Raw genomic sequence first — 25,543 nt, forward strand, 5'->3', positions numbered from 1 at the left:
GGGAAACACAGAACACGTTTGGGGGTGTGCCTTCCTCATTTGAGGAGACCACTTCAGTGTGAGAAGCAGCGGCGTTTCTCATGCAGAGCAGCCAAGAGTCATGGTTGCAGATCACTGTGGATGTATTGCAGGTGTCTGAGATAACTGGAGCTGATCAGAGGTGAAGTTAATTCTGCCCTGTCCAGGATTGGCAGGGCCCAGGCAGAGGACTGTGACTTGATGAGAACACAGCTAGTGGTTGAGACTGCCTTCCTCTCATTTTCTTTACCTTGTGGCCTTTGTAACAGAAGAATAATTATTCGTACTCACAAACTTCCTAAGAAAATTGACATTTTACTGCAGAACCCATCCTAAAGAAAGGATGACTTCCCTTTATCTTCATAGTGAATGCAGAGGACAATTCAGAAACCTAAAGCTCCAAATAAAGACTGCCCTTATTTTGATGTACCCATTTTTTAAAAGTCTCCTCCCCACCCAGCCTGCAGGTTTTTTCTGTTTGCTTTTTAGCCCAGTATTCTCTGGTTTCAGGATCTGCCCTACACACCCATGGCTGGGACCTGAATAGCCCAAATTCAGGTGGGATGAACAAGACTTGGGCAGTTTATGCATGTGCAAGGAGGGGTGTGCCCAGGAGCATGGATCAATACAGACCTACTTATTGCAACTTCTGTAAGAATTTTTATCCAGCATTAGCTTTTGATTGTGAAATGTACAGCATCATCAGCCTACAGGTTAGCCCATGTGTTTTGGAAAGCAGCATAAGTCTGTTTTCAAAGAAAGGTAGAAGATACTGTGGCTATAATTGGGCATCCATTCTCTTTCCAAGCAAACTGATGTTCATGTTTAACTGTAGGGAATAGCCAGCAAGTGCCTCTCAGGAATGAAACAGAAAACTGTGAGACTTTAAAAAAACAGATCAACGTAAAGCCTTCCATGGAGAAAAAGATTAATAAAGGACCTAAGGAAGAGACGCCCTGCTGTGCAAAAGAGGATATTACTTCTTCTGAGGTTTGTATTGTTATCTTTCCACTCTTCAAATTTAAAATGATCTTTTTGTTGTTTATTTATGCATGCAGGTACATATGTTTATGTAGGGACTATTATGTTCAGTCACAGGTCTGAAACACTGTAAATCAGATGAATGAGGAAGTACCTAGACATGCTGTCTGTCCTACCTGGGTTGCATTTTAATGCTGCTTTATAGAAAGATGAACAGCTTGAGTAAAAATTAAATCAGCCCTTCTGTTGTGATGCAGACTGTATCACAGCAAGAGGTACTCTTCGTTATTGTCAGAACCAGCACAGACATACTGGAATCTAATGCCAGCTGTCAGCCACTGTACTGTCACGGGAACATACGCTGAGGGGAGATGTCCTAGGTGGGCATATAAGCCTTCATTTGCAGACCTGGTCTCCTAATACAGGGCTTTGCATCAGAAAACAGCATTTGAGAATACAGCAGGCAGATACCTCTTAACACATTGGGAAGCTGCTCAGAAGGATCGTTCTTCACCTCTGATTTCTGAGCTTGATAAACACAGCAGACTGTTGCAGATGGTGTGAAACAGTAAAGGAATTTATCAGACTAATTAGCAAATCCAGGAACCTGGATTATGTTTGTGTCCTGTTTGCCAGATAGGAATCCCTAAAAAGGTGCAAGGAGGAATTGCTTACCATCCTTGGGGAATATGTATCAAAAAAGACAGGGTCTAATCTTGTTTTGGGAACTGTTTTTACAAACTTCCTTCCGATGGTGCTCAGTCTGTTTCTTGCAGGTTTTGAAGGGACTATTATTTGTTGGTTAACTTACCCCATCGTTTCCTCAGCTGTAATTCAAATAAATGCCTCCTCCCCAGCCCCCAGCTGCTGAGGAGAGGGTGGATTTATTTCTGCTGAACTTGCACACAAACTGGACATAAATCTGGCAGATTATTTTGTTTGGTTTTAGCACATTGGGAATTTTATTCATGGCTTTCCTTTTTTTCCCTCTGTTTTTTAATTTCCCTGGAAGTTAGAGCTACATGCTGTGAGGGAGGGAATGCTAACATGGGGAATTCAAAAATTTCTGTATCATCTGTTGATGTCTTGAAGGACAAAGTCTTGGAAAGGCTGGTCACATTGATACTGCTGGAAAGAAGATGTGCTGTGGAGAGGCACTAAATCATGAAGTAACTATGCATTTGGGTCAGGTTGTTTTGTCCAGAGAAATTTAGCTGGAAAAATTCAATGGTGTTCATTTACTGAGTTAACTTCTTTTTATAATGTATATATTGTCTCAGCTCATATTTTTACCTTTAGCAAGAAGATGCATACAGGAAGAAGAAACCTCAGGAGAAGAAGGAAGTAAATGTACCAAACATGAATTGGAATAGAAATAGAACATCTAGGAAAAATAAGAAGAAGAACATTAATATATCTGCGAGGTATGTTTTGCTTTGCTAAATCATGAAGAAATCCAGAGTTGCTGTAATGTTTCCTCAGGTTTTGCATAGTACATTACACAGGATTGCTTTATCTGTTAAAATAAACATACTTTAATCCTGGTCTGAGCTTTTATATTTAAGAATGTGCAGCACTGAGCATCACCAGGAGGAAAAGAAATAATCCATTTGTAAATCTGTGTGTGTACAGACATACCCTAGTTCCACATAGCAGTGGTCCATCTCCCTTATAGTTTGGAATTTGCTGTCTCTGAACTTTGGGTAGTTAGCTTCCTTTCAATTGGGTATTGTGTGGGCAAAATCACTCTTCAGTGAAAAAAGGAAAATAAAATAGCTGAAATGATTCCACCTTCAGGAGAATCATCTGGTGTCTTGAGTAACTGAGGGAATGTTGTCATCTAGTAGTTTTGAAAGAGGGAGAGAAATATGTAGAAAAAAGGCAGCAGCTTGTGTTTTTGCTGTAATGATTAAAAAGATGAAAGCAGCACTAGGCTCAAAAGTACTGAGAGCACCTTGGCAAATCAGGGTTGTGGTTGCTTTTGCCCTGAGGTTTGTTTAAATGCATTTCTAAAGTCAGCTGTAAAATACTCTTAATTACTTAAAAATTTTAGTTATTTGGATTGATAAAAAATAGTTATAATTGACTAAAAAAGCTATAAATTGCTGCTAAAGTAGAAACACTTATGAGGAGAAAATTCTCTTCCTTCCCTCCCTCAGCCCTTTCAATTAAGGTCACGATCTTAGAAAGCCTTCACAGACTTTTAATTTTTATTGCAAGTGGGCCTATTGAGGTCATCAGACTTAAGAAGAAGATTGAAAATCCAAATGGGCTGCTACAGCTCATTATAAACAAATTGCTATTCATCGTGTGGGAAGCACATGCACAAATCCTTGCAGGATGTACACCTTTGTAGGTAGGAAGGATAAAATAAGGAACTGCAATTTGGTGTCTGTTCCTTGAACTGATTCAGCAGTTGCTCCTTTCTGTGTTAAGACATAACCATTTCCTTCCTGTAAAAACTTGACAGCTGGATTTTATTCATTTTCCCTTAATGCTCTCTGGTTATGATACTGGATCCAGATATTCCAATTTGACTAGAAAAACCTTAATATGACTTTAGATGATGGGTTTTTTCCTTGTTACAGTTATGTCAGTAAAACAGATGTAGGGCACATTTTCCTCTGTGTCTAGGTCTTTGTGTGGTGCCAGGCTGTGCGTATCACTGTAACACCTGATGGCGCATTGGAGAAGGGAGTTAAAACATACACATGTTGTTTTGCTTCTTCCCCTGGGAAGGAGGTGTCCATGTCATGGGATATTGCACTTCAGGAAAGTTTGTTTTCTGTAAATGTGGGGAATAAGACTCCTAAAGCTATTCCTTGCTCCCCATCCTGCCTTGCTAGCTATGTGAGCTGGTGTTCAATGCCTGAGAAGGAGAGCTGCAGCTGAAATGTAAAATGCAAACATGTTTCTTTGGGTGTGGCTGTGTTAGGGTCCCCGAGCAGACTGAGCTGAAGCACGTGTGCGGTGAATTTGAAAGGCCGGATCTGAGAGCGAACATTGGAATGAGAGCCTGGTGTCCTCAGGGTAATGGGGAAAACTGTAAAGCAGACCAGAAAGCTGGGAGCTTGTCTATACAAGGAGAAACAGGTATGCAATCTTACTTGTCTGAAACGGGGGAGGAAAGCTAATGGAGATTTTGTGGCAGTAGAGATGCTTTCTGTCCTTGAGAGACTTGTGCTTCTCTCCCTTTCGAGCCCTGATGCAGAGACAGCAGGACTGGCACGATGCAGTGCTTGCAATAACACCTGCAGGGCTCCACGTGCTGTTTCCATGGGGTTGGTAGGTGGCACAACTCAGAAGATTAACCAATCTGAAGTCACAGTCCATCAGTCCTGGGTGAGGGACTGGCAGTCTCCTTGCATGTTTGAATTAAAGCTGGTACCAAGTGAAGTGTCTGTACTGCAAAGGCTGCCTTTACAATAGGCAGGTCATTTCTGGAAACCACCACTGGCTTTGGTATCTCCTGCTTGCCTTTCTGTCAGGATTTTAGTCAGCTTTTAGCCTGGCTTTTTAGGAGAGCCGAAGAAGGTATCAGTGTTTATATGATTGTCCTTTACCTAGCTGATGAGATAATGAGAAAAGAGAATCTATCAGTTATGAATTAATTTGTCATTGTTTTCAGTATGTATGTTCCTACATTCAGGATATGCTTCCTGTTTAAAATATTAACTATATGTTTCAAAGAACAGTATGGGTTTCATATTTGAAACTGTTGCCTCTAACTGCACTGTACCCAGGCTTGCATTTGTTGCACTGGGGATGTTGTGTAGGTCATAAGCTCCACGTTGTAGGGACTGACATGTTTTATTTTGAGGCTGTCAGTGCATGCTGTTTTCTGTCCTGTTGCAAGAAATTCAGAGAACCCATGTAAATTCATGCTTCAGATTACTTTTGACAGAATCTTCATCTGAAAGACTTTGTGTTGTTTTGGTTTTGCAACTTCAGAAAGCTTTTATCAACGGTCCAAAAAGAAGTGTTTGGAGAAGTTTTGTTCTGATTCAAGCTCAGACTGTGGAAGTTCATCAGGAAGCGTTCGTGCCAGTCGTGGGAGCTGGGGTAGCTGGAGCAGTACCAGCAGCTCAGATGGAGACAAAAAGCCCATGATTACTGCCAGGCATTTTCTTCCATCCAGTAAGTCCTGCAGGTATCACCCCTGCACCACAGCAAACAGCGTATCAGCCTTCCTTCTGAATGGAAAGGGGTGCTGTAGCATAGGGCATGTAACTTGCCCTTTATAGGTGAGAAACACAAGCTGAGATTTAAAGAACTTAGTATTTGAAAAAAAAAAAGTACCAGAAGCTTTGTGGAGACAAAGATGAGCTGATAGGCTACAGAGAAGGTGCCAAGACTGCACTGAGGAAGCTGCACAATTAGATTTCATGGAAAGATAGAAGAACTATCACTAGGCAAAGCAATTTCTTTTGAATTTTTTATGTCACATTATTCTTATAAAAATGCAGTCTTTGTGTTAGAGTTATGTAAGAAAATGCAAAAATGAAGAATGTGTTCAGGTCTGAGGATGCTGGGATTGGATGTGGCAGTACTTGAAGCGTAAGTTGTCAGGAGACCTGAGCCACTTGACTATATGAGAAATGGGAACTGTGTTCATTAGTGCAGTTTTTTGAAGTCCTGAAGATCATTAAAATAGTTCTAAGTCTAAACCCTGTCACCACCATCACTGTCTAAAGTGACATAGCACTAGTAGTAAATTTTAAAGAAAGTGCTGAAGCGACACATGATAAGGAAGCATTTTATGCAAAAAAACTATTCTGGTCTAACAAATTTCTTCAGAAGCAGCTTCATAAGAGCAAGCGTTGAGTACATGAAAAACGTTGGTTTAGATATGCATGTACTTAAAGTGTGTGCTTGTATGTGTCTAAACTTTACCAGCAGATACAGTGTGCGGTGTATCTGAACCAGCTAACAGATAGTTGTGTGCACATGTGACTTTTCTGTTTGTTCAAATTGTAATGTTCCTTAAAAAAAAAACAAATCAAAAAAAGTTATTTCAAATTAAAAATTAATTTAGTAGTAACAAGGAACCTCTCTGTCAAGGGTGTGGTAATCACTTAAGTCATAAAATAGACTCAGGACTGTGGTGGAAGTAGGTAGTGTGCTTTGGAAGAATAAACGTGGTTAGCGATACCCCAGGCTGAGAGGAAAAGTTGGTTAACACGATCAATGAGTCTGTGTGTATGTATATTCTGTGCATACTTCTTTTTTAGGATCTCTGATTTTCACAGTCATTCTTTTCTTTAGGAGAGAATATTTCACAAAATGATTTTCCATCTGAAACTCCTATCACTTTAAATCTGTCTCATAACATCTGCAATACCAGGTAAAAAATTTGAATCTATGCCTGTAAGACATTAAAGAAACACCACCAACTTGAAATCTTGTCTCGTCTGAATAAATTATACCTGCCCATTGTCTTGGCATTTTCTGTGATCATCTAACTGCACTTTCTAGTTGGAAGGAAAAGAATCTTTGGTAGGTGAAAAGATATATGCAAAATGGATTATGCTGGGGAAGTACGATAAGTACTTACAAATGTAAAATAAAATGGGGTGAAAAGGCAGTTGTTCATCCCCTTGCGTTTCTTCCAGATTTTGCAACTTACTGCATTTCCACTAGTACTTAGTTATATTATAGTAATAATTTTATTTAAAAAAAAATGGGAACAAGACTTCAAGTTGATGTTATTCTTTTAATGGAAATAATGTTCTCCTAGGATATACAGCATGAAAATTGATTCTCCCCTCCCCCACATTCCTTTCTACTACTTTACTGTAGTAAAGTTAGCATCTACAATTTTTATTACTGTGAGTCCTCACTTCACTTCTCAGTCATAACTCTGTTTTCACTAGCAGAAATAATTTAATCCTTTTCCTCTGGGATTCTGGTGCTTGAAAATGTTCCCTTTCCACTCATGTTGACTTCTTCCTTTGATGGGCTTTGACAAGTACGAAACCGATGTTCACGTGTGCCTATGTGTCTTCATGCACACAAAAGTAAACTTGCCTGAAAGTTGTTGGGAGCACTGAAACATTATGAGAGAAACTACTCATCTTCATGGACTGTAGCTTGTTTTCCAATTTTAGAGAAGAGCTGTTGAATTAATTTGCAATAGGTTGGTACTTAGATAATAAAAGTGAGGTAATTAAGATGTATTGATTTTATGAATTTTGCATGTGTAATAAATAGCTGGCTTTCAGTTGGGGAAAAAAGCTGTTAAAAATTGCACATGGTTAATTCATATTAAAAATCAGGACTGAAAGTGGAAACAATAGCAGCCATTAGAATACTTTTTAATCACTGTATTTTCCTTTTATATACTTAGGTTATGAAACATAACAATGCTTAGACTTAAGAAATTAAATTTTCTTTTCACTCAGCAGAGACATGAACAGCATCCCTCAGTATCCTGAAACCTTATGTCCCAATTTCACTGACATAGCTGCAGATCCTGACAAAAATAAAGGTCAGTGACTTTGTTAACAATCAAACCTTTTTTGTACACTTTGTCAAGCAGTTTCAATGATGTTGCTAATAACTTGCATACACTAACTTGATAGACATGTTGTTATTAGAACTTGACTTACTTGTAAACATGTTAAGAGCAAAGTTAGCAAACCAAAGCTTATAACCTTGACCTTGCTGCATCTTCTCTCGGTGAGGACAGCATTTTGCTTTCAACTCATGTTTCAGGTATTCTGCTTTTTCCCCCTTCAGCTTTGCACAGATTTATGTACAAAAACAGTGCAATTGGGAGATCAAGAGCACGAGTTTCTATGTTAAGATGATGTTCGGCGTCAAATCAGATAGAACCATTTTTCCCTCTAAATTTCTAGAGTCAGGACTTGCTGTCTTTGAAAGCCGAATGAGGTTTGAGTTGGGGTGTTGAAACTTTTTCAGTTTTCATTGTTTGCACCTCAAAGGAAAGTGATACCAATTTGTTGAGTGGGATTCATAAAAGCGACAGGCTATGTGGTGAGGTGGAGTTTGAAATCTGGTTAGGACACATTCTTTGCGCAGCAGAACTGTCCCTCACGACTGTCCCTTCTGCTGTAGGTTTAACCTGTGTCTAGTAGAATACAAATGCTGATCAAATTTTTTCCACAGTAGCAGTGTTTGTAATATCTGTCTTGTGAAATAATGAAGTAGATCTAACCCTGCACCCCTTGTCTTCAGAGACCGCTGATTCGGGGGTTTTTAACCTTTCTCCAGCTCCCTGTTCTCACAGAGCTGATAGAAAGCAAGTGTCTGTGGGCAGTCAGGGCACTCAGTCCGTAAAGAGGCACAAGGAATACCTGCACTAGGACTAAATACAGCTGTAACAAGTTTATCTATTGTGTGGTCGTGGGTAGCTCTAGTCTATTAAAAACCCACCCCTAATTCCACTGCATTTGCACAGTCAGATGAAGATGGGTACTGGCTGTTGGGTGGGGTGAGGGAGACACGTCGCTGCCATCCACCCTGCTGTGAGGAAAGGAAGGCTGCTGCCTCCGCACTGGTGGCTGATGACCTAAGGATTCTCTCTAGGAATTTCTTGGCCTGTTTTGCTGAATTTCTGTTTCTTGGTTCAACTCTTTGTATATATTTTTTTAACAAATGGAAATTTTGAGATTTGTTATAAGATGGACATTCATCATGAAGGAAATAAATTCCTTAGTAAATCTGTACTTCTTACCTAGCGTACAGTCCTTACTGTGGATCTGAGAATGAAGTGTCATTGTGATACTCAGAGTCTGTGAAGCCTCCTTCCTGTTTTTCTGCATTTCATTCCTTTTCCCTTTTAGGTCTTTACCCAACAGGAGACTTGTGGCCTGCCCAGCCAGTCTGCCTGACAAACAGTTTAAACTACAACCTTGAGAATAATATACCATGCATGATCCAAGAAACCCCCTCTGTCCACAACAGGCAAGTTGATGCTTTATATAAAAAGTAGGGGTAACTCTTTGTTCAGAGTTTTGTGATACAGGTGACCACTCTTTGAGCTTAGCTTACAGTCTTTGTAAGGCAGGAGATGGTTACTTTCTTCTTGTCACTTCAGTCTCAGTTCTAGCTGCTTATGCTCTGCTGTTGGTACATCATGATTACTTTTGCTAAGACAAATTCACTGTGTTCCTGCTTACGTGTAGATATTCTTGCAAATTAAACACTTTTTGGAAAGTTTTTAATTTCTCCTGTTGCTTTTGTGTGGCCAGGCAGAGAGCCTGGCTTTCACGTTTGTTTTCCTCGTGCAAAATATATAGCTTCTGTATATCATGGGGTGCATTATGCAGTGTATACTCATGTTAAATGGCATGAACAGATGCTGTTAAAGGCAAAAAGTTTGAGTTTGAAGGTAGTGTAAGGATAAAAGTTGGTCTGAGACTCTGTGTAGAATTTGGGTTGATCTTCCTATACTAACAAACTTTAGTTATCTCTGGTACTCCAGACTCTCCAAGCTGCAAATTTTACTAATGAAAGATGCACCACAAACTAGTGAGAAGTAGTACTCTGCCACCACATAGCAGTGAAATGCAGCCAGTTTTTCAGGTTGTATCCTATCATCTGAAATGACAGAGTGGTAATGCAGAAACCCCCGAGCTATGGTCTTGTGATCCCAGCCAGCCTGCTAACCTCTGTTCTCACTGTCATGTCAACAGACTGCAGCCCTAATGATTGGGAGCAGCGGCCAGCAGGCTGTTGGACTCTCAAGTCAGAGGAAATAGTCATTTGTGGCAGATTCTGTATTATGCTGTTTGCTTTCACATGCCCATCTCAATTTAGACTTCAAATGCAAAAAAGTTATGTAATGAATTACTCGTATGTAGCAGTGGTAACTTGGGATGGCTTCTTGCCTGAATGGCAACTGAATGAGCACGACTTGACATGTAATCCTTTTATCTGCCTACCTTGTCCAGCCTGGGTCCAGACTTGGGAATTTTTCAAGCTCGCTGTGTAGCAGGGCTTGTTTCACTTCTGATGCATCTTTTAATAAGACTTTTCACAAGTAATTCTTGAAATTTCAAAGTTATTTTAATTAAAGCAAATCTAATCCCTACAAATTAATTCATAGTTTATTAAACATATTAACAGGACTTCAACACATGTGGTAGGGAAACTAGAAATCTCCATTTTAATTGCTGCTCCTAAGCATTGAAATGCATTTTCTTCTATTTCAAATTACATTATTTCACTTAATATCTGCAATTTCCATGGTAGTGGGGAAGAAGTACAATTATTTTCTTTTACAAAGGAAGAAGTTGAACCTAGTTAAGTGTTGCAGTACTCTGGTAGCTGTCATTACAGGTTGTTCATCCTCCCAGAGGAAAAAGAGCTCGGTGGAAGGAGCTCTGTGATTGCCTAGTAGCACAGAGTAGATACTGGTGGAATTGGCAAGCAGAATGTGAAAAGCCTGATCATCAGCTACAAGCGTTTTGCATCTAACAGCTGAATAATTTTCAGAAGTTCTGCAAATTGTTTCTGATGGGCTTGGGTTTTTTTCTTGTTTGGACAGCTTCATTGACTGGAGTGCAGCTTGTGACAGCCAGTTTTCCAACGTGTATTGTCCAGTAGAGATGAACGAATATAGTGCTTTCCCAGAAGGTAAGATGAAGTAAAGCTTTTGAATTATCACTGGGCATGAGTTGTGGGGAGTTTCTCTCTCACCTTTTGTAGAACCAAAGGCTGAGCTAGGCTGTAAACATCTGGGCATTCGTTGCTTAAGTGGACTTTACGGTTTCCAGCTGACTGGATGCTCTGTAGTAATAAACAATGTTTGCATGTGATGGATGAGAAGACTGGTCTTTGTGTGGAGTCATTAAGCCTGAAAAAACAGTATACAGGACTCTGAGAGGGAATAGAAATGCTCGTGACCACAGTATTACACAAATCTTTTTGCACAATTTTCTTTGTTTCCCCTCTGGCAGGCTTCTGCCTTCCAGTGTGTGAAACAGAAGGCCTCTTGTGACCAATTACCTTTCCAGGCTAGAGTTTCTTGGCTTGGGAAGCACACTGGCAGCAACCTAGAATTCTTTAGCATTACCTAAGCAATAATTAAAGGTCAGGCTACAGTATCACAGGCAGCACAGTGATCCCTTGGGTGCTTATAGCTGAGGCATGTTGGCAGTGAAGCCTGGGTAGGCTCTGCCATGCACGTTCTGTGGCTAATAAAGACTCTGTTCTCCAGTAGAGAGATTGCCAACTCTTTATCCCGTCCTCCTGATAGCAATTTGTTAGTGAGTCCCTAATACAGAGTGGTAGCCTTGTTAAGAGAAATTGTTACGCTTTGCTGCTGTGCTGCCCTGAAGGTGCCTGAAGTCACTGAAGGCTTAGGTCGGTTCCAGCCTGACTCACTCCTAGAAGACTCAGTGTTCCTCCACAAAAATATTAGTAGTGCTTATGTTACAAAAGCCTTATTTTGTCTTTAAACTGCAGAAAACATGAACTACCCCAGTGGCTTCCCAGGTACTGCAGCGGTGCAGAACACAGCCTTCATTGACCAGAACTGTCCCTCTACCTGGAACGCGCCTCCCAACATGCCACCAACCTGGGAGCCCACCAGTTACGTCAGCTCCACAGTGAGTATTGTCACTGCGCAGCGCTGCCTTCATGTGCCTCTTCCAGCCCTTCCCAGCCTATTCCTGTCTTTCCCCTAACTGTGGCCCACATGTTCTTCATGAATCCTTCCAGAAGCCGTGTGTGTGTGTGTGATACTGCTGGCATTGGTAGTGTGGCTTCTTTTGTTACTGGGCCTCGTCTCTGAAATTTTAATACAGATCCTTTTGCCTGAGAATTGACTAAAGCTTCTTACATACTGAAAACCGTTTTGGACTTAGCGTAGTCTACTGAGACTTTTTCCTATCAAAATCAGCCTTTCCAGATGAGGGTGAAACACAGAAAGTGCTGACAGCAAAACCCAAAGAGATTTGGAAATTGTAGAACTGAATGGACAGCTGCTCTCAATGACTTTGACAGGGTTTTTTTGCTAGGAAATCCATGTGATTTAACCTGGATTTGTGCAGATTTCTCAATGTTGACTTTGACATGATACGCTCTAGATACTCATGCGTATGTCATCCCATAGTGCAATGTAGTGACTTTAGTTCAAGGTGGTCTTTAATTCTAACTACCTTCTCTTCTGCTCATATTTCAAAAATCTTCTATTTTAGAATTATATTTTTTTGTTTACACTAGGTTTACTTTGAAAAATAACGAAACAAATAAAGCCAGAAATATTTTCAACTGCAAAAGTGAAAATTCTGCTGGGTTTAAAAGTGGCAAAACTGGTAGAAGACTGTTTCCTAAAATAAATGTGGCTCTATTTCATATTTTATTCATGAATGCCAGGAAACACAGAAGGTAGAGATTGGAAAATACATTAGATAATTCAGTGCATTTCCCTGGCGAGCTTTTCCCCACAATACATTTCAGTGTTTCATTCAGTTTTAAAAGTCCCAGGACTTCCATGACCTTCTAAGAGAGACTTCCTCACAGACTAACACATCTTGCCCTCCAGGAGGTTCTTTATAAGCTTTCGAAATTTTCAAACTAAATTCCCTAGCTCCCAATTACAGCCCCTTTTCCATACTCAATATCCCTCTCTGCTCTCGGTGTGCAGAGTCTTTCAGTACTGGCACACATACTTCAGCCTTTTTCTTGTCATTCCTTAGGTGTCCTTCTCTTTTAACTCTCAAAACACCCATGGTGTTCATGTGCCTTCCATTTCTCCCGTATTTTTCCTAACAGCCTGACCAGAGCCAAATAGTGTGTTCCTGTCACTGTAATATCGATCCCGTGCAGGGAGGAGCTCATATGGCTTCATTTAGTGCAGTGCCTTTGCGCACACACAGTAAGGCTGCTGTACTGCTTTCGGCAGCCATAATGCTTTCTAAGCTCATGTGCAATTTTCTGCTTGTGTGTTTCCCAAGTTCTCTGCATAAATGCTGCTTCCTCCCATTTAGTAGTACTACACTTCCACGTTTTCTTCAGCAAGTGTTCCATTTGGTGGTTTCCCATGATAATCTTGTCTTGCCCTGCAGCCCTACCTCTCAAGCACCCGAAGCTTGTCTCCAATGTCTGGACTTTTTGGTTCCATCTGGGCACCGCAGAGTGATGTTTATGAAAGCTGCTGCCCCGTCAGTGCCACGACCCAGCACTCGACCCACGTGGAGAACCAGGCAGTTATGTGTAAGCAGGAGTACTACCCGAGGTTTAACCCCTTTCGTACCTACGTGAACTTGGACATATGGACTACAGCAGCCAATCGAAATGCAAATTTCCCACTTCCGAGGGACTCGGGTTACTGTGGAAACGTGTGAAAGGAATTTGATTTAAAAATGTGAATAAAGATGCTTGCAATTTTGATTACTAGAGTAAGCTGGTTGTTGAATAGATTACAATGTTGGTGGATATTTTGGCACTTTTATATTGAAAATAAATTTTTTTTACTGAAGTCTGAGCATTCAGTGCATTTTGAAAAGCAAAGCACATTCAGGTCGCTGCCATGGTCAGTTGAAGGCTATCAACTTAAAACTTATTTTTTCTAGAATAGGAACAGTATCAGGCTATTAAAAGCCTCCATGAACCTGTACAGCACAGGTTTCTTCTGAAGTTTACAATCTGTGGTACAAACCAGGAGCAGTTCAGCATTTTTTAGGTACAGGCTTACACCCACAAGTCATCGTGCCCCTGGACCAAACAGCAGCAGCACTGGGGACCTACCTGGTGTTGCAGATCAGAGGTTTCCCGAGTGGTGCCGTTTCTGCTGCTGCTGTTTGTGGGTGTAAACATCTCGCAGTGGGACAACATCTCTTGTGCAGTGTGGGTGAGCAGGCATTTCTTCCCAGAGCTTTTCTTGCAAGTGGCTCCTGACATGATGTGTTTTTCTTTTTAGCCTTCATGTTACAGTAGCATTTCCAGTGCTTTTAGTTGCCCTTGTTGAAAATGCCGCAGCTTGAGCTGGAACAGGTATTTCTGAGAGCTGAGTTCACGCCACCCTCCAGACAGAACAGCATTGTGTTCACTTGTGTAGTACACCTTTTGGTTTTGATGTCAGAAAAATGGGATTGTCCCTGAATACTTTTCAAAACTGGTGGTTTAATGGCTTGATCAGGAACTAGTGCCCAGAGTCCATGATGCATCGTGTTAGGCAAGAATCTGTTGATGCAAGTTTAATCATCATTGTTTGTAATTCTGAAGGGAAGTTCATATGTTCATATGAGCTTTGGTGCTCATCAGTAAGGCATGAGAAGCGGTCATAGCCACTGACATGCTTTCTGTGCACCTCTTACCTATGTCAGGAGACTTCAGGAGGAATAGGGACTACAGATTTTAGGGGGGAAAAAAGTTATCATATGGTTTGAAATGCAATGAAGTTCTTTATTCCCTGGATATTGTGTGTTGTTTGCTGTATAGCATGTTCTTTGAATTTTGGACCTGTAGAGGCTAAGGAGAGAAGAGCAGATGTGCAAAGCTGTGCTTAGCTTACTTGGCTCATACTTGTTAATTCTGTTAATTGTTTTTAGGACATGTGCTGAGTGAAGCTTTTCCTCAGGTCCCAGTGTAAGGAAATGCTTTTCTTCTATCTGTAACAAACTGTGACAACAAAACCCTCCAGAGCTCTGCTCAGCTCTTGGGTCCCTGTTACGAGTAATGAGTATGTTCCAGACAGAGTAAATCACTGGAAAAGTGAGAAAAAAAGCTATGTAGTAAACCAAGAAAAGACACTGAAGAGCTCAGGGAGAGCACAAAATGTTAGAAATGTTTGGAAAAGATCCCTGTGAAAAAGCTGGTCAGAGTTGTTCAAGTGCCAACAAAAGACAAGGGAAAAAGAAGCCGCAAACAATTTGAGAAATATTGCTAAGAAAGAAAACAATCATTCTCTTTAATCAAACCAGAACAGATCAAGAAGTAATTCCTCTGGGAGCTGTGTAGTTATATGAAATACTTTGCCTAATATTCTTTGTAACAATAACTAAGGAATGTAACAAGCTCATTAAGGTTACCAGGAATAATTGCTGCCATCAGGAGACATCTGTAGCTTAATTAGCAATCCACCCGATGTGAGTGGATTTGGGCTCAGTTAAAAATCATTCCTCCTCCTACAGTAAAGAAGATGAAATAATTCCACTACAAAGTTACTGCAGTTCTACTACAGTGGAAATCACCAGTTTGTTCTAAGGATGTTTCACTGTCATGAGCAAGATAATTTCTGATTTCTTGCCCTGTGCCAGGAATTTCTTATAGCAGGACCCAGAGCGTCACTGATCCCTCTGAAACTGGGATTGTTTTGAGAAACTTCAGCAAAAGAAGTTCTAGGTCAACTCAGGAAATGTGCAAGATTGCAAAGGGAAACCCAAAAGTACTTGTATAAGAGGAGCATGCACAGCTCCCTAGTATGGCTGGTGATGGGGGGGTGGGGTGCTGGGGAAGGAATCATGGGCAGTTCCAACTCTTCAGTGTTGATTTCTATCCTGATGCAAACGCTACGTAAACAGGACATGCAATGACATGCAGTGTTTTCTAAGACATGGGAGAAGCAATAACCCCCCCTGCTCCCAGTGGCTTTGGGGCTGCTTGAACATGCACTGGGAACTGGGGATATCAAGCTATTGCTGTCCTTGGGCAGGACACACAAGCTTGCCTTGTTCATCCAGAACTTCCATCCTGGAGCCAGGGGATATCCCTGGCACATTTCAGGAAAGTTTATAGGTACTGCAAGAGACAGTGGACAAAGGCAGCATGTGCTGCAGGTGTGTTTGGCTGCCCCAGCCTTGCCAGGCTGCAGCGAGCCTCTTGCAGCATTAAGCTGAAGAGCCAAGGGAAGAGGAGAATCCAACACAGCTTCTCAGTAGGAGAGAACAGTGCTCTGCTGGGACCCTGTGTCTTGGGTAAGTGGGGCTAGTGCAGCCTTCAGCTGCTGCAGGGAGGGATTTGGACTGCCCAGCAGCTTGGCTGCTGCCAGTCCAGCCTGAGGGCTGGGTTTGAACTGCTCTGGAGCAAGAGACTGGCCAGACCAAACTGCAGATCGCACATGGGTGACAGTCCAAGCCTCTGAAGGCAGGCTGGCCTAGGGAGTGTGGTGGGTGTCAGCTGTCATGACTTTGTCATCAGCATGGTGGTGGTAACTGGCAAGTCCGTCCTGCAGCTCCTGTGGCTGGGTCTGGGCATGCAGGGCTGCTGCAGCTGTGCCAAGGAGCAATGCCCAGCAAACAGCTCTCAGAAATAAACCTGAAAGCATGGCTGAGAGGTCTGATTGCCAGAGGGCAATGAGCTCAGAGCTGTCACCTGTCTTAATCTGCTGAAGAGGGTGGAAGGGAGGAAGGGGAGGTGCTCACCACCTGTGTTGGGGCTGACTGTGTCTTCACTTCCAGCACCTGACTTCCTGGTGCCTCAGAAGCCCCTTGCTGCCTGGGGAGCTGAGGCCTCCACAGCACCGCAGGTTCCTGCAGAACCAGTGCCGCTGTCCTGCCAGGTGAGCTCTGGGCTGGTCTTTGCAGTGTAGGTTGGGCATTGCTTTCCAACATTTCTTCCCTTCCAGCTTCAGGGAACACCTGTTATTTAGTTTTCTTGGTCACTGACTCACCTCCAACTACTTCTGCCCTCTCTGTACTTGCTTTGCTGCCAGTGATTTGTGGAAAAGGTGTATGGCAGGCCTCCCTGTTGTTCTAGTTGTGTGTTGGATTCCCCTGCGCCATCCCATTGTTTGTTCTGCTTGCCTGCTTCTGTGGGGGGAATGGCTCGGGGCAGGACTTTCCATCTCCTCTTCTGTGCTGCTCTTGGGTGGGCTGAGGGTCACTGCCTCCCCAAGACCACGGTACGGCTGCAGCCATCCCATCCCAGTGGCAATGCAGCACTCACCCTGCCTTTCTGGCAGGTGGGAGAAGGGCAGAGGGAGGGCACCCAGCTGGAGGAGGAGATCCTTGGCATTGTTTGGGGTGGCTGCCCAGTCCTGTGCTGGAGGAGGCTCCGCTGGGTGAAACCCAGCGCTCCTCCCACTTCACAGGCAGGGCGATATGGAGGAGCAGGAGGCAGTGGGCAAGCTGTGCTCAGTCCCATTGTGGGTGAGGGATGTGCACAGCAGGGACAGGATGTGTTGTCCCAGCCCTGCAAGGCGATGTTGCAACTGAGCCTCGGCAGCTCACCCTAATGCAGGGACACAGGCGCCCCCCCACTGCTGAAAGCCGAGTGTTTCTGCTCCTCCCTCCGTCTCTGGAGAGGGTTTCCCTGCAAAAGCTGTCTGTCCATGTCTCCCTGACAAGAATGCCTCCTTTGTCACTGCGGGTTGCGCTCCATGCGGCTCACTGTCTGTGACCTCTGCTGTGTTTCATTTCTTGCTGCTTGCTTTCAGCAGCAGCAGCAACACCAGCTCCCACACCTTTTCGAGCTCTGGGCTTGATCTGAATGGCAGCTGTTCCTGGCCACTCCCCCTGGAGCTGCATGGGAGCTGGTCCCTGAGCTGTTTGAGCTTCAGGCAGCTTTGTTCAGAGGTGGTGGTGGTTTGGTGTTTTCATGCAACCCCACGCACCTCTCTGGAGTTGTTGCTTGGAGGCTGCCAGCAACCTGCGCGAGCAGAGACCATGCTGGCCTGGAACACGGGGCCTCCCCAGTGTACGATCGGGTGCCAGATGAGCTGCTCTAGCTGGTGTGGACGAGCTTCTCATCTAGCATAAACCAGCTATTTAATCATTGTCAGCTAAGCTACCAGCAGCCAGGCTTGGCTTGCAACTGAGTGTGTACGTACACGTCTCTTGGAAGGAGCACGTTGCCTCCCTGAGTGACCAAATCCCTGTCCTCTTCAGTAAACCCAACTGCCATGCAGTGACTTCAGGTGGTCCATAGCATGTCCATCCCCACCACGCTCTGGGGTATTGCTGCCACAGCCGAGGGGTGATTGGCTCTGCCAAGACCTCGTTTCTCTGGCCGTCCTGGCGAAAACGCTTGGCTTGCTGGGACCCGCTTGTTTGGTTTTAATTTCAACTCAATGTACATTTTGTGAAGGGAAAGTGGTGCTTTCGCACGTCTGCCTTAACACAGCTGTGGGGGAGGCCTGCACGCCGGGCCCGCTCCAGCTCCCAGACACAGCCACAGGGCAGGCGGGTCTCCCTTGCTGGGGCGGGGCTCGGCGGGTGCTGTGATGCGGGGCTGTCTCCAAACTAGAAATCACCTTCTCACACAACACTGAGGTGCTACAGCGAAGCGCTTGGCCATTGAGGGCCGTACAAGAACGTGCTATGATTGCTGGTTTTGATTTAGGGAGAGAAATGTCTAATTTTATTCACTCTACGTGGCCTTGCTAGATGAAAGGTGTTCTGTAGTGCGGTGTAGGAAATGCTGGAGAGTGCAAACCAGATGTTGAAGCTGATAAGGGAACCTTGCAGAAACAAGAAAACATTGTAACAATCCCACTGCTCTCCTAGGATGCCTGTTGACAGTGGCATGGCCATGGGAGCTCACTGCTTGCTTCTCAGCAGTGCCAGCGTGAGAAAGGCAGCATCTTGGTGGCAACCGTCCCACTGCTTGTATGTGGGCTGGTTCACCCTTCCTCCAGCCCAGCTTGTGATGGTGTGCAGTTCTTTGGAAAATTACCTCATTGCTGCCCTGTTTCTGGAGCAGTGTGGGAAGCCCTTGCTCCCTCCCCACCCCCCACCCCCCCCCCCCCCATGCTGTTCAGCCACAGTCTGTAGTATAAATGGTTTCTGGAACTCAGCAGCAGTTTTTTATTGATCTGCTCTTTCCAGAGCTGCCTGCAGGTCGATCAGTCTCTCTGCAGCCAGCAAGAAGTTATTAACCAGAGAAGATGCCAGCCTACTTCTGTTAGTGAAAGCCTCTCCTAACTCACAGCTTGTGTTCATCCTTCAGTTATTCGCTTTTAATCAGGCATCTACCGCCCCTTCCTGTTGGCTAAGGACATCAGGCATGTGCTGTGCGTGCCTGCGGGCACCCGCTGTTAGTACTGTGTCAGATCACACACTCACCAAATGACCTAAAGTACCGAGTTTCAGTTTTTCCCATCTGCATGTCCTTGGCATGTAATGCTCTTGCCAGGGCTGTGAGAAGTCAAACTGTGTGGGTATCTTGTGCTTAATCAAGGCTCAGTTGTCCAATTTTCCCACACTGTTGCTCTGGTGAGCACAGGCTGGCACTTCATTATCATTTTCATCACCACTACATCACAGCAAGTGCAGCAGTCTCCCTCTCTCCTGGTTTGCTTGTGCTTTGGGTTACAGCCTTGAACATTGTGGCTCTGTGTGGCCTGGCCTGAACCGTCCGCAGCTCAGGACATCCTGGAGCAGGGATGCTCCTGATTGCAAGCAAAAACCTGGGACACAAAGACCGGATGGAGATGCTCAGATAGACAGCCTGCAGGGGTTCTGAGCTCATGGTGACACAAGCCTTTCCTATCTGTAAGTATTTCTGCTCCTTGGCCAAGGTTCACAGGCAAGGTTATGAGTTTCCCTTGCTGAACTTCATGACCCAAATCAATACCCTACAGCAATGTCCAACATTTGGATACATCTCACAGTGTCACTAAGGAGAGATTTCTCTGTGCCTTCTGTAGATGCCCTACACGTTCATTACTTGGTGAAGGGTTGGTTTGTTGGGGTTTTTTTCCAAAGAAACGAACCTTTCTGTTCATTTGAAACATTTTTAATAACTTATCAGTTTAAAGACTAAAATTTGTCATACAGTTTGCTCAGGACCAAATAATGGCTTACAGAAATACTTCCGAATCCTTATGTAAGATATAAAGTTTTTGTTAACTACACAATTATCTGTTATGTAAACAATTACTTGGCTTTGGTTGCAAAAAACCTCATATGGCATTTGCCGCAATAGAGAAGCCTGAAGCCTAACCAGGGGCAGTGTTCTCTCTGAAGAGCTGACTCAAAAGGCTCCTAGAAGGTTCCTTCTGTCCAACCTTCTGCTTGCTTCCTCTTGTCTGAGCAGTCCTTCGTATAACCAGCCCCATCTGCAGACCTGCCAAGCCCCAGTTCAGCTGTCTTGGCCAAGACATATATATGCTGCAGATACTGCGTATAAAGAGTTTGTTAGAGGAGTCCTCAAGAGACGGAGTACTGGGCTCTATAAATAAAAACAGAAAACAGATGGCACCAGTTTAAAAAGGTAAGTGGTTTTTAACTAGTCTGGTAACTAATGTTCTCATATACCTACAAAAATGTTACAGTTTTATCTTTGTAAAGATCAAAAGAACAACTTTGAAGCACTTGCCAGGCACACGCAGCCACGCATTTTAGTAGATGACAGACCAAATGTATCCTTACAGTAATGGGACTGAGTTGCCAATTTCAAATTCCCCCATGCATTCCTGCAGTGAATAAAGCCTAATGACTGCTCTGGGGGTTTATTTTTGATTACTACTACTGTGGACCCAGTGTTGCCTCAAAACCACTGCAGATGGAAGGGAAGCCTCAGGTTCGGCATCTGAGAGAGATCCCGGTAAGGAAGTGCTTCATGTGAGGAAGAGGTAGGAAGCCTCTGGAGCTGCCCGGGACCCCTCAAGGAGCCGAGTATGTCAGCATTCACCCCTGTTTAGGTCAACCCTCTTTCTCATGGGTATCTGTTTTAACTTCCTGAAAGAGACAAGGAAGAGACAGACCGTAGCTTGGTACAAGTTGGCTCTGCGCCGTAGCTTGGACAGGGCGTACGTATGACATCTAACATGATGAAGCCCATGGGACCTGCAGCGCTTCCTAGGAGCAAGTGGAAATGTGAGCCCGCTGCTGCCAACTCAGAAAACTCTCTTCCAGTTGTACAATTCATTCTGGGGGCAGAGGAGGATGTGTCCTCCCAAGCTGGAATAAATCTGTTGGAGTCCAGACTTATTTTAGAGCTACAGCTGATAAGCTTGTGCTCATGTGAGATGCCAATTTAGATCAGTTTGTCTGCAAAACAGCTGCTTCTGCTTTCCACAAACATCAAACACGAGGTTAAAGCCTCCCTATCTCCTGTGCTTTGCCGCTCTGTGCTGTGAGCCAAAGCCTAGGCTACCAGTGGGAAATGCCACTGTCGGTGCTGTTACACTTGGATCTTTTGACCTCACTAAAACTTGGCTGCCCAGGACATGGGCCTGTGGTTTGTTTGTTATGTGTGCCTGACTTTGTGTTAAAGGAGTCTAACCGTTTACTTAGGTTGAAAAGCATGTTTTTGGCAGTGGCAGCAGAGAGATAAGAGCACAGTTAAGAAACCTCTGGATCTGATAATGGTACCCTTCCTCTGGATTCCCTATCAAAACAGCCTAGAGTTGAGCTTCCAGAAGACCTGTGTGAGAAGCTGGATGTCACCTCCAAAAAGCATACAAAAAATGTCTGGTAGAGGTCCATTTTACTGATTAGACCTTAATGTGTCTCCTACAAGAGAGAAAGAAAGGTCAATTTTCTTTTTGTAGCTAGATTATTAGCAAGTCATGCTTAGTGGCATTTGTAATGCGGTGTTTAAGCACAGTCTCTCCCACTGACAACTGAGAGAAAGACTTGGGCAACACGTGGGCTCCCACTGCCCCTTCAGACATGCAAATGTTTAGCATTTAGTCCTCAGGTGTCCCATGTTCTGCTGACACCTCATATCTGGAGGCCCTGGGGTTCCTGCTGGGCCTCCGTCTCCGCTTCTGAGGGTGCGCAGGATGTCTCAGTGCAGCTGGTGCCAACCACCCCTGCCAGTGTCCTGTGGTTAAAGTCTCACTGGTATATTCTCTGCCCCCCTTTTCTGAAAGGCTTAATCCAGCTCCTGATCATCTGGCTCCTTCAGAAAGCTCATCCAGGAAAAGAGAAAGCAGCACCTCCTTTTCCCCTGTATCTCAGTTGCAGAGGTTTGGGGAGTACTTGGCTTCCAAAAAAAATTCCCTCTGCTGCAGGACTGGATCAGGCATGAGGTATCTGCCCTGAATTTCTGTATGCATCCTACTTACTGTAGGAAAAGGAGCAATTGTGACAGCTTGTCTCAGCATTCCCCCCTGCCACAGCCCCTCAGGAAGAAGATGGTGGCTTTCCAGAGCCAGGACAAGCCAGTGCTTCCACATGTGGGAGCAGTCTCCTGTGCAGGCCAGGTTAAATGTATGGCTTGCAGCAGCCTAGCTCTTTAGCTGCCTCCCTGCTGGTGGGGTTTGGGAGCTGGAGGGGTCTCCTCATCTCCTATCTGTTCCATTTGCTGTCTTTCTGCTCTGGGGGGATGGAGCAAAGAGGGGTGGATGCAAGTTTCCCCCTGGACAGAGCCCTAGAGCTCCTTGGCACATTCTCTATCCGGTTTCCTCTTTAAAATACAGTAGGGGTCCATCTCATTAGAGAGTAAATACACTGCTAAAGGCACAGCTCTAGTTAGGAAGTTGTTCTCTTTTGTGCCAAAAGTTATAGGGAAAAGCAAGGATTGGAGGGGCAGGCAAACCCCTGGCTGAACTCTGGATCAGCAAGCATGAAACTTGAAGGATAAACCAGGGCAGAGAGGCACCAGAGGCATGGTGCTGAGCCTCTCATCTCCCCGTGCCTTGAGGGCAGCTGGGGTGAGGCTCTCGATTTCCAACGGCTGGTGCAGCCAGGCGTGGCAGCGGTTGCACAAGGCAGGCAGCACCCCGACAGCACCCCCAACAAGACCCCCCTGTCCCAGCTGCATCCCATGCTGGAGGGGGTGTCCTTCAGCCCCAACAGTTCCCTGGAGAGGTTTTGCTTCCCTTGGGATGGCAGGATTTGGCTTGAGCAAGGCTGATCCTTGATAAGACAAAGGAAGAGCTATCAGTAATCCCCACTGCTTGATTTACTTTTGGGTATTTCCTGGTTTCGGCGTTGTGCAATGTTTACCAGAGATGCCCAGCCAAAGGCAGCCACCCAAATGAAAAACTGCCGATGAAAAAGCCAGCCACAGGCAAAGCTGGTGCTTTAGTCATTTCAGATTAGGTGTTTGCTTGTTCTGTAGATAGGCTTATGAGAAATCTCCCTGAGACAAACCTGCACCCCCCGCCCTTCCCTCTGAAGCCACCGGCAGAAAGCTGAGGCAGGTCTGGAAAGACTCTCTAGCGAGAGCAGGGATTAATGTGCCTGCTTGTTAACTTTGGCAGTGTGCGTAGTCGTGGTCGTGCCAGCAGGCTCAGGGAAAGCAAATGGGGAGGGATAATTTTATGATCGGTGGCATTCCTGGGGGATGGGGGTGGGGGGGTCTTTTGGGGACTCACCTAGCAGGAGTAAAAGGCAGAGCAGAGCACAAAGCAGTTACTTCACGGCTGGGAGGCTGGTTCAGCAGGAGTGGTACGGAGCCAGAGCGGGTGGAAACACTCCCGTCTCCCTTAATCCAGTTGCAGTCGACTTACCCAGAGTGAGTCAACGGTATCACTGTTGTCCTGTTACCTGGTGAGAAGTTATGAGGTAACCTTTTTTTTTTTTTCCATCTAGCAAACCAGCTCACTGGCTCTTTGCTGAGTTCTCCATGGAAGAGAAGGGGCTGCCCAGCCTGGAGACAGGATTTCTCCACTGGCAGAAACAGAGAACAAACCAAACTCAGACATAGGCTGTGTTTCCTCATGACAAGTGTGAGTAATACTTATTTTACAGAATAATTTAGACCTCTGAATGGAAGGGCTTCTCCCCTTCCAGTCAGTCTTTACCTAACCCATCCCTTCTCCCATTACTCACTGCAGTTTTGTTAGTGACCCTTGAAAGATACTATTCAGCTAGAAGCCTTTGCAAACATCAGGGAGGGTGCTACTGCACAGAAAGATGGACACACCAGAGTGCTGACCATGTGTCAGTCCTCTAGGCAGAGGGTTGTGCATCTCTGTATGCTTTGCTTGGCCTTTTTGGTCCCAGATGTGAACTGGGAACAAACCATTCAAGGAACTGAGCCCGGACAAATAAAGTATTCCAAAGAAAAGATTTTAAAGGAAATTTTTTGAAACTATTAATTACAGAACATACAGGAAATTAATTTAAAATTGTGTCATAAAAATAGCAGATGAAAGAAGTGCAAATGTAACATAATGTCTATAAATAGAAAAGAATCTTTATACCGACACTTGTGTAAGTTACAAGCTGAAAACAAACCAGGTGTCCCATCTATTCGGTAAGAGCTGTTAAACATGGGATGCTGAGACCCAAAGAAACAAAGATCTTCTTGTGCTCACAGGTGCAAACCTTGTGGTGAGCTCAGTGTGGAGGACTATCACCTGGATTTTCATACAAGGTAACCAACTGCATCTAATTTGATGCTTTTTCTTACAGTACAGCAGTTGTAAGATCAAAATATTTTATCACACTATGGTTATCTCTGAACCAACTTATTCCTGTCCTGTAATTCCAGCTGTTGAGATGAAAGTTGGCTGTTTTTATTGGGTTTTGTCTGATATTTCCTTTGATAACTCTTCTGCCCAAAAGCTGCAAAGTACAGAACAGATCACTTGAAAGCGTGAGTTTATTATGTGCTCTACACTTTAATATTAGAGATTTACAAAAGCCTTTTTAGCATTACTAAACATAAACATTTAAACCCCCCCCTGTTGTAGGCTTTGTGTAAATTCCCTACTTGCTTTCAATCCATGAGTGGTGTGATTTTTTTTGGTGCTTTGTGTTCTGTTACCCTGTGCTTGCAGTGCACCAGGTGCACGCTGGAGTTCCCAAGCTCTGCTAAAAGGTCTACAGGGTTGGCTGTGTTCCTGGGCCAAGTAACGGGACATTGCTGGGAAAGGACCGTGCCATTGCTGCCTGGCCTGTGCTCAGATGGACACCATGACCTGGAAGAAACAAAAAACTAAAGCAAGCAAAGCATTTTGTTATTAAAGCTGTTGACTAAAGTCATCTCTCTGGGAGAGCATGGTCAGCTGAGGCTGGGATTGCTGCAGGCATCTCCAGATCATGGTGGCCATACTTGCATTGCCAGGGCACAGCCATGCTCTGTGTGGCACATCCAGGTAACTTTGGATGCTAGAGAGGAATTCAACTCAGAGTTTGTAAGCAGGTTAACCCTGAGCCAGTGATGTGCCCTGTGGCCAAGAAAGCCAATGGCATTCTGGGGTGTATCAAGAAAAGCATGGCCAGCAGGTCAAGAGAGGTTCTCCTCCCCCTCTACTCTGCTCTGGTGAGGCCCCATCTGGAATATTGTGTCCAGTTCTGGGCTTCCTGGTTCAAGAAGGACAGGGAGCTACTGGAGAGGATACACAGAAGGGCTACAAAGATGATGAGGAAACTAGAACATTTCTCTTAGGAAAAGAAGCTGAGAGACTTGGACTTTTTAGCCTAGAGAAGCTACCCAGAGAGGTTGTGGAGTCTCCTTCTCTGGATACTAAAAAAAACCCAAACCCTGGATGCTGTCCTGTGCATCCTGCTCTAGGTGATCCTGCTCTGGCAGGGCTGGTTGGACTACATGACCTTTAAAGGTCCCTTCCAACCTAACACCATCTATGATTCTATGAAATGTGGGTATTTCACCTTGTCTGTAGCTGTTGAATAAGGACAAAAAGGCCCCTTGCAGCACAGGCACAAAGAGTTACGTGGTCCATTCCGAATCTGTTGTTACTAAGCTGGTATGGCTGCACTCAAGAAAACTTCCA

General features: G+C 44.4%; 1 protein-coding gene across 1 annotated transcript in view; it reads left to right on the plus strand.

The window, feature by feature from the left end:
* TMEM131L (transmembrane 131 like) overlaps window positions 1–13,447 on the plus strand; it is a gene marked incomplete at its 5' end in the record, with an annotated part of 79,231 nt that extends 65,784 nt beyond the window's left edge. The window contains 10 exons of the mRNA XM_084264164.1: window positions 854–1,008; window positions 2,299–2,423; window positions 3,935–4,092; window positions 4,951–5,136; window positions 6,265–6,343; window positions 7,401–7,486; window positions 8,805–8,925; window positions 10,511–10,599; window positions 11,431–11,573; window positions 13,035–13,447. Of these exons, the coding sequence (XP_084120290.1) occupies window positions 854–1,008; window positions 2,299–2,423; window positions 3,935–4,092; window positions 4,951–5,136; window positions 6,265–6,343; window positions 7,401–7,486; window positions 8,805–8,925; window positions 10,511–10,599; window positions 11,431–11,573; window positions 13,035–13,313 (1,421 nt within the window). The 3' untranslated portion in view covers window positions 13,314–13,447. The remainder of the gene's footprint in view (window positions 1–853; window positions 1,009–2,298; window positions 2,424–3,934; window positions 4,093–4,950; window positions 5,137–6,264; window positions 6,344–7,400; window positions 7,487–8,804; window positions 8,926–10,510; window positions 10,600–11,430; window positions 11,574–13,034) is intronic.
* Window positions 13,448–25,543: the final 12,096 nt, after the last annotated feature.

Source organism: Gallinula chloropus (assembly GCF_964237585.1).
Source record: "Gallinula chloropus genome assembly, chromosome: 4".
Lineage (NCBI taxonomy): Eukaryota > Metazoa > Chordata > Aves > Gruiformes > Rallidae > Gallinula > Gallinula chloropus.